Below are 17,282 nucleotides of genomic sequence, written 5' to 3' on the forward strand. Positions count from 1 at the left end.
AATACATGAAAAACCACCACATAACCAATCAGCCTGTAGCATTTTCTTAAAATAAATTAAAATTTTTTGAAGTTGACAAACATCTTTGAACATTCTGAAAATTCTTATTTATGTAATATTGCAAAATAGTACAAATTCCTTTTCAAACCATTGAGATATTTTTTGTTTGTGCTCCTCAAAAACAGCCATTACTTCTCTTCTCCCAGAGCTATTATCTTTGTTAACTAGACATTCTAATACGCCAGTATTGAAAAAGATTCATATTTCTTTCATGAGGTCCTTTATCAAGACCTCAGTGTTTTTTTCTTGTATTACACATTCCAGTGGCACCGTGTTTTGAGTCTACACCTCCCCCTGTCCTCCTTACCTCAGAAGCTTTAGGGCTGCAAGTCTCAGGCAACTGTCACTCAATATCAGGTTTCTCATCTGGATGCCTTTCAACCAAATCAAGCCTCAAGAGACATTTGCACCAAAACATTTCACAAAACAGAAAAGTTTGTCCAGTGTATAAGAAAAGGCATTCTCCATAAATGTAATAAAAGAAATTAATAAAGCTGACAGGCATTTGTGACTGTGACAATGCTTGTTGGCAGCATTAAGTGAGAAAGTCTACACAGACACTAGCATACATGAATACTTTCTAGGAAATGAAAAATGTGCCATTTTATTTTCAGGATACAGAACCTACTAGTCATGTTTAATGAGACTCATACATGTGGACTATAATATTCATCTAACATGACAATTTTCATTGTTTTTCTTTTTTTCTTGGGCTCCATGAGGCTCTTTGCATCTCAATCATTAACATAAGATTATGAGATTTTCAACATAAAAAAGGTATTTTGGATAGCTTATATTTATGGGGAGTAGATACTACTATGAATATTAAACACTCAGAGGGAGCTGCCGAAAATCAGTGAAGATGTGTTGCAGATAAACTATCAGGTTTAATACAGTACAAATAGGCACACCAATACTGATACTGCGTAGGAATTGACTGATGAATACTTTCAGTCTGTTATATTTCCTCATGTTTACAGTATCATTTTATCAAATTGGAGTCAGTCTTGGACGTCTCTCAGTGATTCACAACAACTGAGCAGAACTTGTTCTGTGACTTGACTCAGCAAATTGCCTTTTTCCAATCTGCAGAGTATATGGTGCACAATATATAATAACCAGGTCCTGGAGGAGATGCATTTATCTGATTCACAAGGAAAGGCTTCCAAACACAGTATGTTTATGATACAACACAAGTGAGTTGTGGGATCTAACAGAGAACATCCACTACTACATTCAGGTATCCCTGATGGCTGGAGCAGCTCTGTGAATGCACTCACGATGTTTAAAAGCTAGATACATTCCTGATACCACTAAGGGACAATTAAATGCTGTAATAAGTGAAAGTAGCAACAATTCTGTCAACTGACCTTGAAACTTCTCTGTATTCTCCTGTTTAGTTCCAAATAGAGAAAAAGTACTTTTTGACAGAAAGCCTAGGTTTGAAGCTCAAAGTTTCTGAAGTGAAGACACTGAAAATAACGATTCCTCCTTCTTCCTCTCCAGCAAAGGAAGCAAAGTTCTGTCTCTGAAGCCTTCACATCTCTATCTTGCACAGAAATCAGGCTCACCACACATGAACTGACTTCATGCTTCTGTCACAGCCAAAGCACAAGACCTCATTGCAGGCTGGTAAAGCATGAGAACATGATGCCAGCTCTGCCATCAGAAGCCTGTCCTTCACAAGAAGGGCATGCACCTTCCACAGATGCTCTCACCTCTGTCCTTGGCTGTACAACAGCAGCCCAGGCCAGGGGAAGGCCAATACAAAGCTGGTTCCTCCCCTCCCACTGGACTCACTACCCAGCCCTGCATCATCCTCCCCTCCCTCAGTCAACTGCCTCAAGCCTCAGTAACTGCCATTTCAGTGCCTAAGGATGGCAAGTATCAGAAGTGGAGCTGCCCAGAGGAGAGGACTGCCTCTGGGCAAAGTGAACCACTCTCAGACAAGCACTGCTGGAGTGCTTAAAAGCAAAGGCCAAGCTTACAAAGCCTAGAACAAGCATGACCTTACTGATTGCTCACAGATGAAAATACCCAACCAATGCACTGTTCTTAATACTGCAGTTCTTTTAGCGTTGCTTTGGTTTCTTCAAGGCACAGAGCAATAAGATCCGATATTTGCTTTCACCTGAGGTTGTCATCTTTCCCTGGGCATTTATTCAGCTCTTAAAACAGAATCTTAACATATGGCAGCACTGTATGGATATTTATGGTGTGAAGTGTAAAAACAAACAAACAAACAAAGCAGAAAACAAAACAAACTTTTCAGAGATCAAGCAAAGCCAATAAAAAGACAACTCTTGTGATTCACCAGTTTTAAACGTGCAATGCTTAATTTCCCAAATAATAATGGGGCAGTGTCCTCTAGTGGTTAAAGTACTGGACAGAGAGTTATGAGTCCAGCAATTAGTTCTTAGCTTCGCAAATTAACTTATCATATAACCTTTGGCAACTCACTTAGAGTGCGTTCCATAATGCTGATAAGGTACCTAACACCCATATGATTTAACAGGAATTGAAAACTAATTAAGCACGGGTTACCAAAAGAGTTTCAGAAACTTGGATCCTAGCCAGCACTTATTGGTGTCCTACCTGCAGTGTTTAGCAGAACACACATGTCCCAGTGCTAACCTAGCATTTCTAAAATGACAGAATGGGCAGGACACTGGAAAGGGTAAGGACTACCCATTGGGACTACAGGAAAAAACTGCTGGGCGCCCCACAATGCACCATGTAAGCTCTGCTTCTCAAAAAATGGACAAGTCACTCATTGTGAAGACTTGTGAAACTAGTAAGAAACATCCACATCCTAGAATAAGAGGTCTAGGAGATCCTGCACATCAGAGAGTCAAAAACATTTAGTACACAGACTCCATGGAACATTATTGTCCTATTTTACTTTAAACTTGCTATATTATCAAAATCTTTAGACTGGAGTGGTAAGAAAAGAAGGGTTTTGTGGTTCTATACACAAATCACTGCTCTTGCAGGGCTGAGCTGAAAATAGCAACTCACATAATAAGCTGTTAGAACACCTATTAACAAAATGCTCAAATACACTCTATTAAAACCAAGAAAGGTCTGTTGCTAAATTTCAGTCATACTGTCACTCAGTTTTAGATTAGAGAATAGGTGTGCTGCAAACATTTAGCTTGGTTAAATTAAGCTTTCTGTATTTTCACCTGGAAAAATAACATTCCACACAAAGACCAGCTAGAAGGACTTCTTGTAAAAATTTAAGAATTAGGTAGACTAATGTCTACCTAAAGTATTATAAGGAGTACCCAGCTCTTTTGGTTATAACAAGGTGACAAGCCCAGATTTTTGCATCTCCAAGTTTTGCTTTTAATCATGCCAAGTACACTTCTCAAAGTATAACTCATTTCTGCTTTAGCTCTGATTTAAATGAAGGATCTAGCCTGGTTAAGTTGATTACAGATATTGTAATTAATAGAACTAGATAAATACTTCTGTAGATAAATTAATCCAGTCAAAAACACACATCAGACAGCAAAACAATGCATATAACAAGTTCAGTCTGAAACCAGAAAGGACGGAAATAATTTTAATCAGATATTTCTACAAAGAGAACATCATCTAGCATATATAATAAATATTCTCAGTTCACTGTAAAATTGGTGGATTTCCAAATAATAATGATCATGATGCACTGAGACATGTTACTAGGGAACTTGATGAAATATTATAGTTGAGAGAAAAATTTTTGACCTACTGGGAGTCCTGGAATTTCTCAGAGCATAACATATTTCTCTCTATCTTTATTTCAGCCAAAACCAGCAGGCCAGTCTTCAACATTAAATATTTCTCCAGAGCACTTAGAGGTTCTACAATGGAGACAGAAAACCTAATCACATTTTAATTGAGCCAAATCAGACTTCCAGATTCAACGCACATTCAAGAGATTTCCTCCAGTTAAAATATAAAACCGCTAGGGCCTTTTCTAAGAAGCAAGTAATTCAGCAAAGACAGATTGGAGGGTTTAAAGATGATTCTGTGCCAAGCTGAAAACACATCTTCTGAAAGTGTTACCATAAAGAACAACATTGGTAAATGCTCTCTTCAAGGGACTGGATTTTCCTCCCCAAGATTATGCAACTCATCAGAACAGCCGGGTTCTCCATTAGCTTATTGTAAACACTGGTCATCTTTCCCATTACCCTGTTTTCTCAGACTTTTCATGTGGAGAGAGGTTGAATAAGAGATGATGGTAAGATTGCCACAGGGCCAGAGAGGCAATTTACTGGAAACATGCTGGGCCACACAATTACATTACATAATGAGACATAGACCAAGAAGCAGCTCATGAAAAGATTTACACACTGGCTCAAAGCTTGTTAAACTGAGTACTTTCATTTTTTAATAGAAGAGCACTTAATGTGTTATAAATGCAGTAAAAGTTTAACTAACTTATTTTTTAATAACTTAATTTTTAATAAGCCTCCTGATGTTACACTATCTAGCTGTTTAACCAGAGCTGTAAAGTATCTGTTCTGAAATGTCATCAGTCCAAGACCACAAGCCTCTGAAGGGCTCCATCTTATACAACTGATTGCTTCTGCCACGACATATATAAAGACCTCCTTGATTTTAAGTGTACAGATAATTCCACTGAATCATGGAACAAGAAACTCTTTTGGCAAAGCAGATTTTAATTATGTCACTGGAAAGAGTACACTGGCTTCAATACAGCATAGTTAAGTCTCTCAAACTCAAACATAACTGAACTGTCCTTTGTATAAAGCTATGAGGGAAACCTGCCTAAAGCCAATCAAATTAATTGCTAGGAGAATCACGGTAAGTATGAATCTTGTTTGTGTGTCAAAAGAACCAACCGTTTTCATCTTGGAGACATCATAGATGCATCATACTGCTCGAGCAATATTCTAAAACTCAGGAGTATCCAACACTGAGCAACTTAGTCTACAAATTTGTTCAGCCTCCTCTCGCCAAAAATTTTTACATCCCATGCAGCATCAAAAGACCCTTCTCAGGCATAAGTACTAAAAATGTACTAAAACAGTACTAAAAATACAGAAGTACTACAAATGACAGTAAAAGCAATACTGATCTTTATTGATGTTTAAATGTAGATATTCTAAAACCTTATCATACCTAATTATGATTCTGCCTTCTGCCTCATATCAGAAGTTCTTCCAAGTTATATTCAGTTTTAATTCTACCCAGAGGACTCAAAATGCGTTTTGATGACAGAAGTACTAAGATGCAGTGCAGTTTTCTCTACCCTCCCCCCCCCCCCAAACGTTTCTCTACAACATGCAGTTGGAAAGGTATATTCCATACTGAAGGATATACACTTCAAAAACCACACGCTGTCAAGAATGCAGAAACACTAATGACATAGCACTGTCCACCCCCAGCTATCTCTATTACTTCAAGGAACAAACATGCTTTTATCTAAGAATAAAGAATGTCTACATGAGTGCAATGATTATAAAAATTAAGTCTGATTTGAATAAACAGCTCTATTTTTCTAGGGCAGTTACAGAACTATTTTAAATAGGAAAAATAAATGTGGTCCTCTGCTTAATTCCTGGCATTCCTCTGTTAATACCTCATGGAATATTGCAGGTTACTTTAAGACACCTAACTTTTCCCTTAACTTCTTTGACAAAAGTTTAGAGGGAATTTATTTCTTTCATCATCATATGACTAAGTGTAAAGAAAATTTATCATTTGGTTCAAGCAAAGTATTGCTATTTCCTCTATGGAAATGGAAACACTAAATCATACATTTTTCTCACATACCATATTCTGAAAGGTCTGCATTCTTTCACATTCCAGGCTCAAATGTTCCCACAACTAAAACTTATTAGAAAAAAGTGTTCAATTCAAAGTACTCCCACCTCCAGTAACCAATCAACCCACAACACATCCCAGTTTTACATATAGCCTTGTTCATCCAGAATAAACAACTTAGTCTTTTAGATTTATTATCTTAACGTGCTCATTTCATTGTTGACCTTGGCAGAGATGTCCAGGTTTAGAATGAAAGACAGTAAAAATCAACAAACCTTAAATCCCAGTGTTAAAAGTCCTATTAGGTAACAGATGGAAGAGATAATTATCCTACAACTTTACCTTCTTATACTTAATTAAGATTCCTATGGGAGACACATATACTCTGAGATTTTATTTTCATGACAACAGTGGTTATTGTTTTTAACTGAAAGTCCTTGAATCAGAGAAAACAGAGCTCCTTAAATACAGGGAAGAAAAAAAGCTTATGTTCTTCTCCATATTTGGTACTTTGGTTAAACATCACAGCTATTTACAGTTGCAAGTTGGCCCTGAAACTGCTATGCAGGAGGTTATCTTGGTGATAAAAGGCCAGTTTAAGAGTCTCCAAGCCAACCTCTCTTTGCAAGAGAGAAGGAATTATATAATCCTTGGCTGCAGCTGGAGCTGGCTGAATAGTCATCATGCAGTATCAAACATGCATACATACACAGATAGCAATGGCACTTTTGTGTTTAACTTCCATGCAAGTAAAGTTAAACTGAAATTTTGCAACCTCTGTTAAAGTTTGTGAAGGAATTTTGCAAGAGACATGTGCACCTTGGAAATTTGCTACAGAGGTTTTGTGTCCTCATTCTGATTCTGCAACATTATTACTCACAGGACAAAAGTTGTCCATTGTAAAACTCTCAGACCCTGCATATGCATCTTTTTCATTGTTTTGCTGACACACTTGCCTACTAGTTGTGGTTTCACTCAATTTTTTTAAAGTTAATAACTAGATCTTTCTAAAAGAAATATGCACTGATTTCTTTGTATAATATAGATAGATGCAGCACAGGAATCCAGTTAAAGTAGAGCAGAATACCACAATGCTATCTAATAATGCATAGGAACTTTTAAAGAAAAATTTTCATACATAATGTTCTTCCATTTATGTATTGGCAGTTACCAAAATGACTAGATCCCTTGTTGATGATACATGGATAGAGTTCTCCCCTCTCACCAGAAAAAGAAAAAAAAAAGTTTGAAAAACTCCTGTATATAGTGCAAAAGAAAAGCAAAGCCTTTCATAGCAGCAATAGAAGTAGCATTATGAAAGCAACAAATTTTAATTCCGATGGAATTCTTCCAAATAGTCAAAGGAAGAGGAACTCAGCCAGCCCTTTGATTTGGAAAATCTTTTCCATCTCCCTTTCAGCAGCTGAACTGTGAAACTGCTACATCAGAAAAGGAAAGGAATGAGATACAATCAGAGTATTAAATATAATAGGAGTCCAGGTCGATAAACCTGTGCCACTGTCAATAAGGGAACAAAAAACAATTAGAACATTCATAAACATTAGAACAATTAAACTTCAAGCCTACACTATAACCTTCACTAGTTATTTTTCTCCTACAGTCTTTGGACCTTCCCTCTCCCTGTGCAGACTTAACTTTCCACCTTTAGACAGGACTGATTAACAGTCACTGTCTAGGGCAAGTATGTTATTGAGGTAAGCCGAAAGACTAATTCCTCCTGCCTGTAAAATTAAACGTCTTTCAGCACGCCTCAGAAAAAGAAACAAGTGCCTCTTTTGTGCAACCACTACTGATTTCATTATCTCCAGTCTTCGCTTTCCTTTTGAGGGTGGGGAAGGGGGACAGGGAGGAATTTCTAACAGTAACTTCATGGGGAAAATTAAATCTAATCCAACACTGCAAAAAAATGTCCAAACATTGCTCATGGAATCAGGGCCAACTCTGCTAGCACTGTCTTCGACAATACTTTATACTGCATACAGCTAAGCTTAACTATTGCTTGTGCTCAGCTGGAAAAAGACTTCCATGCAAGCTGAAATTCACTACCCCAGGCTCTTCAGAAGAATTCTAATCCTCCCCACCCACTTTTTCTTTCTTTTTTTTTTTAATAGAATTTACCTTAATCAGCATATTCAAATAAGAGCACATCACATGTAACTATGTTTTGGCTTATACTAGGTGAGGCCTAAGTAATGATTGCTCACCTCTAGAGAAAAGAAAGGTTTATCTTTGATTTTATCTATACCCTGAAAATGTTTTATTTCAGCATCTAATCTAAAGAAATTTAGCATCTGAAAGGGAGATAGCATGTATAATTCCCTAGTTGTGAACAACCTGAAAATGTCTATGCTGCCATCACAGGAATGACTGATTTTTGTTGCAGCATATGGCAAAAGTCAGCCTTCCACTTTTAATCAGGAAGAATAAACAGATGGTAATTGTTTTGGATTCAGTTTATTGCATTCTTCATTTAGTGATTCAGCTTTATTTCCTCAAGCTTTGCAGACACATTACATCAAAAATCTCAGGTGTTTAAGATAAAATTATTGTCACTACACTATGAAAAAGTTATGTACTATGGTTTCTTAATACTTTCAGACATGAGCATTTGTTTTCTGAGGTCAAAAATAAAGCTTACTGATTTCCTAATATTGTTCTCAAGCATATGCAGTCAGCTCTTAAAAAAAAAACACTAGTTCATCAGCACTGCTGCCTCCACACTTCATGAAACCTGTAATTCAGTGTGCTAGCCCAGAAGGCTACACATTTAACTAACTCTCACCTCTCCACATCATTTGTATATGTGGCCGGTCTGTGCAAATTACATTTTCACAAGTAGACAGAATGAACATCAATTTGTGTATATTAAGCAATTAAACCGAGAATTTCACCAAATGAGACCATCTAGCCTCTCTTTTTGAAAATCTAATGAAACACTTCAACTGCTAGTTTGGACAGTTCCCTATTTCTTCAAGTATTATTAAGACCTGAAAAGTTAAAGTTATTTTAATACTGCAGGGCATATTTACAACTTACAGTACAATGAGACCACAACCTTAAGGTATATTCACCACATTCAATGCTCAAACTGTAGCACTTGAAGTGATAGCTACAGTGCTTGCCATCCTGTAAGGAAACTTGTGTCTAGAAATACTGTACAAAATAGATTTTATTAGAATTTTTTGCAGTAATAAGGTGGTCTGATATGCCAATACAATAGGAGGTATCTTTAATGCAGATGTTCCACTGTGATAAATTAAGATATTACAGAATTTAAATTGAATAGGTGGTGTTACATATGCATAAAAGGTTACAGGAAACAATAATCGATATATTTATTACTAGTAATCTGCTTTTGTGACTAAGTTAAAGATACTTTGCATATTGAGCAGAGAACTCAGTCTCATACTTCCTGTCACGCAATATTTAGCAAAAGCCATATCCTGCTGTAACACTTTGGGAAACATACAGTAACTCCATTAAGGAACAAGTCCTTTTTGAGGAGCCATTCATGCACCCTCAACACCTGCATGGAGCATACTCTTCCAGTTGCCACTGACACACAACCTGAGACAGAATGAATTCTGGAAAGAGCTTTTCAACAGCATTAAAATTGAACTTTGCTTTTCATCCTTATCTTACAATTTAACAAACTATATTCATAAAACTGTTGCCTTTCCTAAGGCATAACTTTTTTTTAAAAAGTCAGTCTTTCCTTGAACTAAGTTTTTGTATTTAATCAGCATGGAAATGCAGTTTAACTTTTTATTAAACAAATGAAGCCAGACTACAGAGCCTGTACTTCCTTCCGTGGTTTTTATGACAATAACAAACACTGTCCACAGCAGCCACTATATCTGATAAAGAATTAATAGTTATATGGTTGTATCGTGGTCAGTTAGATACAGGACTTAGCAGTTTTCAGATTCATTTTTCAGCTTTTGATCTTTAATCATAACATATACAGTCCTATCACTCACTGATTTTTGTTTCAATATTCTGTTCCCTAAAGAGTAAATGAATACATGCTAGAGAAAATGCAAAGACTTCTCTTGCCTTTTAACATAGCCACTGTCATACCTGTTTTTTTACTGCAGCATTTGTAAAACCTGTACCTGCTTTTAATTAGGGTGCAAGTAAAACATGGATCTGTTTTACAGCTCAGTGAGACTTAAATCTGAAACCATATCAGATGTTTTTCAAATTGTTAACATTAAAATGTATTCCCTTACATGAGGAGCTCCTAAAGCTTTCTAATACTATCAACAGTAAATAGAAGTCATGAGAAAAGTTTGCTCAACACATGGGTTTATTTATCTTTATCATTTGAGCTACATGGAGAAGTTGCTTTACTATACGACGTTTTATAAGTCAGTAACTAAGGAGTAAAAAGGAGGTATCAAAGAAATTGCCAAGGAAGCAAGTTGATGGAACCTATATGTTACTCCTCCACAAATGAAAACAAGGCTGTGTTTTATATGGCTTCCACTTGAAAACTGCATCCTTATGACAATGTTTACATCTAGAAACAATAACAGAAAGAAAAGGGATGAATGATCAACATTATCTGCAGAGCTACAAAGACTGCAGATGCTACTGCATACTGCAAAGAGAATGGAAGACAGAAGTTAACTTTTCTCCCTCTCTTTGTAGTTTTCCCCTACAGTCTTACTTATTTCTAACATCTAAAATAATTCTTTGAATTTCAGTACTCTAAGTTGCCGATTTTGGTCAATAATAAGACAGCAAGCTCCACTCTGGCTTTGTATATTCATCACAGGATGTTCTTTGAGCAGTGGGTATATCTAATTCACTTTTGTAGAATTTATCTCAGATCCTAATATGCTAGCTATAGCTTTAAGTGCAGTATTTAGTTGCATCTTTAAGTTGCATCCTTAAAGAATTTCCTTATAGCTCCTTTACTATATTTTGCTCTGATAATCAAAAATTGGCCAGACATTTCTCAGGTTGTTTAACAAAAGCTGGAATTTGAGAAACAACATCCAAGGCAAAAAAAAAAAAAATAGCTTCAGGGTTGATTTCAGAGAGAGCATTCCATGAAGCTGAAAGTTAATCCAAAAAAGTTTAATTTCACCAATATTCCCTCTGGCAACTTTAAATAGTCTAAGGACTTCTCTAACAGTATTTTAGGAAATTGTTGCAAACTTGCATTGAATGACATGGATGACAAGTGTACTGTGTGATACTATAGGACTACTTGAAACCTCACATACAATGCTGGCAAGTTTAGAACTGATAGCTCTGATATTCAGAGGTGTTATCACCTTTAAGGATTGCAGCAGTCCATAGTGCCTTACAGTCAGGCAGTTAGAAATACTCCTTAGCATGCTTGTGACCACGCCTGTGCATAAGCTCCTTGCTGGACTACAGTTGAGCTGCAACCATTGCTTATGGCATCACTTTAAAGAACAGTATGACAGAATATCCAAGAATCAACACACTTGCAACAAATTATCACTCAAACCTCACAAGGTTACATTAAATATTGTATCTGTTCTGGGAAAAAATAAGTATGAATTAGGATTTTCAGAATCTCTTATCTGCTTCAGGACTTCATGCTCTTCTTCACATCTGCAAAGCAACAGGCAGGACTGAATCTTACTTTACTACTGCTTCCTCTGCTAAATGCAAACTGTGCTATCATGAAACCAAGAATGATTGTATTGGTTAATTATGTCACCTGCAGCAACACTTCCCCTCCCCCTGCTTTTCATTAATCTGTACTTCTGTAAGTATCACAAGATGTGATTCCTGGCAAAGAATAACATCCAATTTACAGTAATACTTCAAGACAAGCATAATATTTGGAAGTCAAGAACCATCAGATGCGGTTTTTACAGATCAGTTTCTGAAAGTCCCACAAAAAAAAAAAAAGCTGCATCTACTTCTGTTATTTGTTTTTATCTTTTTATGGAAACAAATTAAAAAAAGACTGTTCCATTCTTTGAACAGGTTATTATGAATTATTTCTATTCAGACAGCAAACATCTTTCTGAGCTGGGATCCTATTGAGCTGCTTTTTCAAAACCAGTCATCAATAGAATTTGCTGTGTATACATGCCACTGACTCGGGTGTGTATGCAGTATATGCTTTTACACATCAAATTGTGAGAGTCTCATGCACTAAACAAGTAATAGTTGTTGGAGCTTAGGACCAAAATGAGTAAGCCCAAACTTTGCTAAGCCCTTATGCACAGAATGTCTAATTATCTGGATGATTCTGAAAGTTAAAAAATTGGCTAAGCATTACCCACAGATATCTGGCAATTGGAGAACAGCCTCTAATTAGAAAAATTCCTAGTCACAAAAAAAGCAGAATGTTCTTGATGAGACTTTTGCTGAATGATAGTGACAGGAAAAATCAAAGATGAAAAAGATAGAGGCCAACAAAAAATATTGAAGATGCAAATGAATATCCTGGTACCTACATATACCAGGGAAGATTCTACTTGGTTCTTACAAAAAGCAAAGAGAAGCTCCTATTGTCTGCAGCTCTCAACGACACACAAAAGAAGAATAAAGAGAAGGGTACAACTTTTGACTTTTAACCAGTTTTTCCAGCATCATTGTCTCAACTTTACTATTATCTTAAGCTCATTTTGCCCTCCTCCATACCTGAAACAAAACTAAGGGCAAAGTCACAGAACAAATGACAAGCTCCTTTTGGCTAGCAGGATTAAGAGCTTTCTTAGAAATCAGAATCAAAAGAAATCAGACAGATCTTGCTTTCACAAAGTATTTCATCTGTTATAACTCTATTAAGAATTAACTGAAGGAACTATAAAGACAAAAGGCATTCTCTGAAAAAGCAGAAATTCATGTAAAAATGAAAAATCAATGTATTCAAGGCCAGCCTAAAACAGTCAGTTCTTGTCAAGCTCAAAGGATGTTATATCATGATTGGAAGGGGATGCAAAACTAAATTGAATTTAGATCTTATTAGTGGAAATACATAACTATATCTGACAACATATAATTTAACTAATTATCCATAATATTAATTTTGAAGGAAAATGATATATGAAAACATGCTATGGCTCCACAGACCATTGTACTGGCAAAACATAATATTGCAGAACTGGTAAATAGATGTGCCTAATGCTACTTGTCCTAATTTCTACAGTTAATTCAACTCCAGCCAAAAGTTTGATCTTTAAGTTTTTGGCAGCAGAAGTCAACTGCACTGTGCTACCACTTCAGAACCACAGCTATTTCCTATATCTATCCAATGTCTCCAATCAAAATAACATTTTATCTTAGTTTCAAAAAATCACTAATATACACAGCACATTCGCACATACAAAAAAAAATGCACCTTCTTGCCTTTTCAATGAACTGTTGCACTCAATCTTGGTCACCCAACATGTATAAAGTGAACAGAAAAATCAGTCAGTATCAAGCAACATCATTTTAATTTCCAATGAAGAATATAAACATGTTAACACAAAGTGTTTTGGAAAAGACCATATGGCACTACTACAGAGTTTTAGTTCATAGAAATATAATTTATAATTTTATAAAAATTATAGGAAAGAACAGCAACGTTTAATACAGTCTAGAAAATAAATCTCAACATTAGTACTTCGACCACCCATTCAGTGAGAAGTTTAAAAGTGCTTTTTAAAAACAGTGTTGCAACTCAAGATTAGTGCAATATGCCAAAACTATTTTAAAGCAAAATATAGCAATTGTGCAACTTCCTAACAAACAAAAACCCTAACAATTTCAAAATTAGCATTAACTGAGGTAAGTATCCTAATTAGATTTAAACATTCCTGAAATGGCTTATACACTGATTCTATTACCATGAAGAAAATACCGGTGTCCCTTCTAAGAGGGCTCAAACCTTATCGCATGAAACTTGTGCTACAAATAAGTGAATGCTTAGAAGTTTAAAAAAGCTCCTGACAAATACACAGTTTAGTAAATTTATGACTCAATGCTACAAACAGTATCTAATGCAAAGTACATTAACTTAAAAACAAACATTGCTGTTAATAAATGTACTCATATTTGCTCTTGAATATACTGTTTTGATCCCAAATCATAATAGCTCCTAAAAATTCATATAAATATACTAAATAAGCTTAATGGAGCAATTTCACAGTTTTTTACTCTAAATATGAACCACTTGATTACCAGCTATGACTACAACTGACTACCAATAGTCTGAGCACATGAAAAATGTAGCACTAATAGAAAAAAAAATTCGAAACTCTCCAGTGATGGTTTATACACAACACAGGCTGGTTAGTACCAGTTTACAACAACAGGTACTCAACTTCTGCTAATTTCATTTTCTACAAGATTTCTCAGAGCTCTCAAATTCTAATTTCTTCATTATGCATTTTTCAGTGCCTAACAACTATTGTCTTTTATATGCAGGCCTCATTTTTAGAGGTGCAGAAAACAGACTGTTAATGCTGAGCCCTTAGGGGTCATTTGCATATCAACAAATATTTCATATTCCTTTTCTGAAGTTGTTTGTAAAGTAGGATTTAAGTCACTGTCAACAGTAGGAATAACACGTAAATTAAACTTTCTAATAGGCTACAGCTTAAAAGCCAAACAACTGATCAGTTTTTCATAGTATTGCACATAAACTTCAGCACTGACAGCTGAAGACTGTACATAATCCTTACAATTTCAAAAAAAATAAATAAATAAAATATATTTAACAAAGAATGATCAAGTTAGGCTTAGTCCAGATTTCTCCTACCATATCATCTGAAATACATCTGGGACGGTCTTTGGATATCAACTGCATAGTTCTTTAAACAGACTATCCATAACAATAATAATTAAAGTTTTCTACAATAATAATAATAAATTAGACAGACATTTTCTATTAGAAAGACAGTGTCCTTCAGTTTAAGTCTAAATTAGCTCATAAGAATATGTTGCCTTTGTTCAAGATAAGTTCAGAATTTAAACAGTTATTCTGTGACCATATATTATTTGCATTTAGTCAATTTACAGGCAAGTTAAGTCTTTTTTGAATATGTTATATTAACTCTGGTAATGACATGCAGGTCTCCTATTCCTGAAACAGTAAGTTGTTTCCTAATATTCAGAATCTTGTCATTGCAGTGACAAGTTGGTTAAGTCTGCAATAGAGTTTCTAAGCATCTGTTCTACCTTAGGATTTTCAGCTCCACTGGTTGCTAGCTCCTTGTCAATAAGCCCCAGGTCGTGCAAATTAAGAATAGAATCAGCAATAATCCGCGCTGTCCTCTTCTGATAGCCTCCAGACGTCACCATCAAGATCGGAATTCTGCGGCTTCTGGCAGCTTTGAATACTACTTCATCTCGCTTCACAATTCCCTACATATTTAAAACAATTACAAAAAAAGTGATTTTTAAAAGACTTCTACCCTATGATTTGCACTATTGGATAAATGACCAAGCCCTATGTTTTATGGTATGAACAAAATACTTTAACAGCTTTAAAAGCACAATCTTTAAAAAAAAACTACCCCCAGAGCAAAACCAGAAATCTTTCACTTTAAAATGCACTTTTCTAAAATGCACTAAAACTAAAAATGCAAATCAAATACAATAAATAGGACAAAAAGCAGAAGTGCTACAAAATGAGGGCTTAAAGTAGAAGAACACTTTCTGTAAACACATTAGGAAATACCACCCTACCAAAAAACGAGACTGACCACAAATAAATGATAAAGGGAAAGAATAAAATTCAAATGTAGCTGAAAAAACTTGTAAAACCATGCAACAATAAGTTTCTTTATAGTTTAGGACAGCCCTGTAAGAGAGAAGGAATCAGGACTAATAAATAAAAAAGACAAAGGAAGTGGAAGTATTTTATTGAAAGTCCTTCCTTAAAGGAATTAACAGAATTATAGAATGAGCTGTGTCTCCCTTGAGAACCATCACTGCGTATAAGAAGCATTATACCACAAGAACTGTAAGAAGTCACAGTTCATATGAACTTAACTCCTGCACTCCTCGTCCACAGTCTCTAGTGGCTGATTCTGGAAGAATTGAGGGAAAGAGACTTGAATTTGTTTCCAGCATTTGCTTGTTACCAGAAAAGAAAATACTTAAGCTGAAAATAACAGCCCAATATAGTTGTCACTTACAAACAAAACTAAGAGGGACTTGCATGCTGCTACTCAAACATTGTAGCTATAACCTGAAGCATCAAGAGACTACCACTAGTAGCATGCATAATTTTGAGCACAGTTAACACTGTGGAAAGGCTTTAAAATACCAATGACAACTATATCACTGAAGACTGGAATAATGAGGCTTGAAGACATGAATTATCCAGGCTCAATGCCTTCACCTTTTGGTATTTCCAATAACTCGAGAGCTTACCAAGCTTGATCAAACATGTCATTCACATGTAAGCCAACAAGATCAGAGACAGAAAGCCTAGCCCTCAATACAAAAAACAGTCTGAGCTGCAGAAACGTGTTTTCTCTCTCAGGGACCTGAACCAGTGGCTGCATGGGGAGTAGATATACTCTGCCTTTTAACTCAGCTGCTATTCAAAATTATCTCTTCACATTTCTTTTCCCCTAGTTGCTTACATTCTGTCCCTCTTCCTCTACATAACACACAGGAAGATGCAGCAACTTATTTTCCTTGACAATTAGCACTATTCCTTCTCAAATAGCAGATAAAATTTTTTAAAAGCACATCTTAAAGTCCTTTACATATATCACCAGCCTCCATTTCTCTTGGTGGCCACTCCTTTCCAAGAAACTGTTCCATCAAACAAGATCCTGCAGCTCAAGCAGTATTGTCTCCCAGCTGACAACTAAACAATTCCAAGCCCCTCACAGCACTCCTTTCCAGTCTGAGACTTCTACAGTCACAAGAACAAAAATTTGGAGATCTGATGTAGTTCCTGAGTTGTTCTACCCCAGCCCAGCAAGGACTTCGTATCAGTCAGAGAGCACCAAAGGCTCATCAGTTACACAGATTAAGAATGAAGAATTACATAAGAGTCAAAAACAGCAGAAACCAGGGCTCTACGCAAGTAAAAGTATTTGAGAACTAAGGTACTGCAAAAGAGGAAGAAAACTGAATAGGCTAAGTGATTGCTCAGTTAGAAAGGATTCTGACAGCTCACGAATCAAGAATGCATTTTTTTTTTCTGTATTGAAATAGTGGAGAGCAAAAAAAACCCCAAATATAAAAGCAGTAAGAGACTGAGGATTTTTTTACAGAAGGAATCACAAACTGGAGAAAATAAGAGTTCTGTAAGTTTTTTTATTCTGAGAGGAACCTGTTAGATCAGGAACATCAGTTCCTCTATGAAGCTATACAGAATAAATCAAAGTTTAAACAGAATTAAGGGGAAAAAAACAGAACTGAAAAAGGCCAAAAAACTAAAACTGAACAAGGGAAGTGATATTTGAATAGGAAAGAAT

General features: G+C 35.9%; 1 protein-coding gene across 1 annotated transcript in view; it reads right to left on the reverse strand.

Annotated features, from left to right (window-relative positions):
• Nucleotides 1-13,278: 13,278 nt before the first annotated feature.
• The window catches only part of HDAC11 (histone deacetylase 11), a 32,329-nt gene continuing 28,325 nt past the window's right edge, over nucleotides 13,279-17,282 (reverse strand). Inside the window, exon 10 of the mRNA XM_062585491.1 lies at nucleotides 13,279-15,207. Coding sequence (XP_062441475.1) covers nucleotides 14,965-15,207 — 243 coding nt within the window. The 3' untranslated portion in view covers nucleotides 13,279-14,964. The remainder of the gene's footprint in view (nucleotides 15,208-17,282) is intronic.

This window comes from Rhea pennata, chromosome 12 (assembly GCF_028389875.1).
Source record: "Rhea pennata isolate bPtePen1 chromosome 12, bPtePen1.pri, whole genome shotgun sequence".
NCBI classification, from domain to species: Eukaryota; Metazoa; Chordata; class Aves; order Rheiformes; family Rheidae; genus Rhea; species Rhea pennata.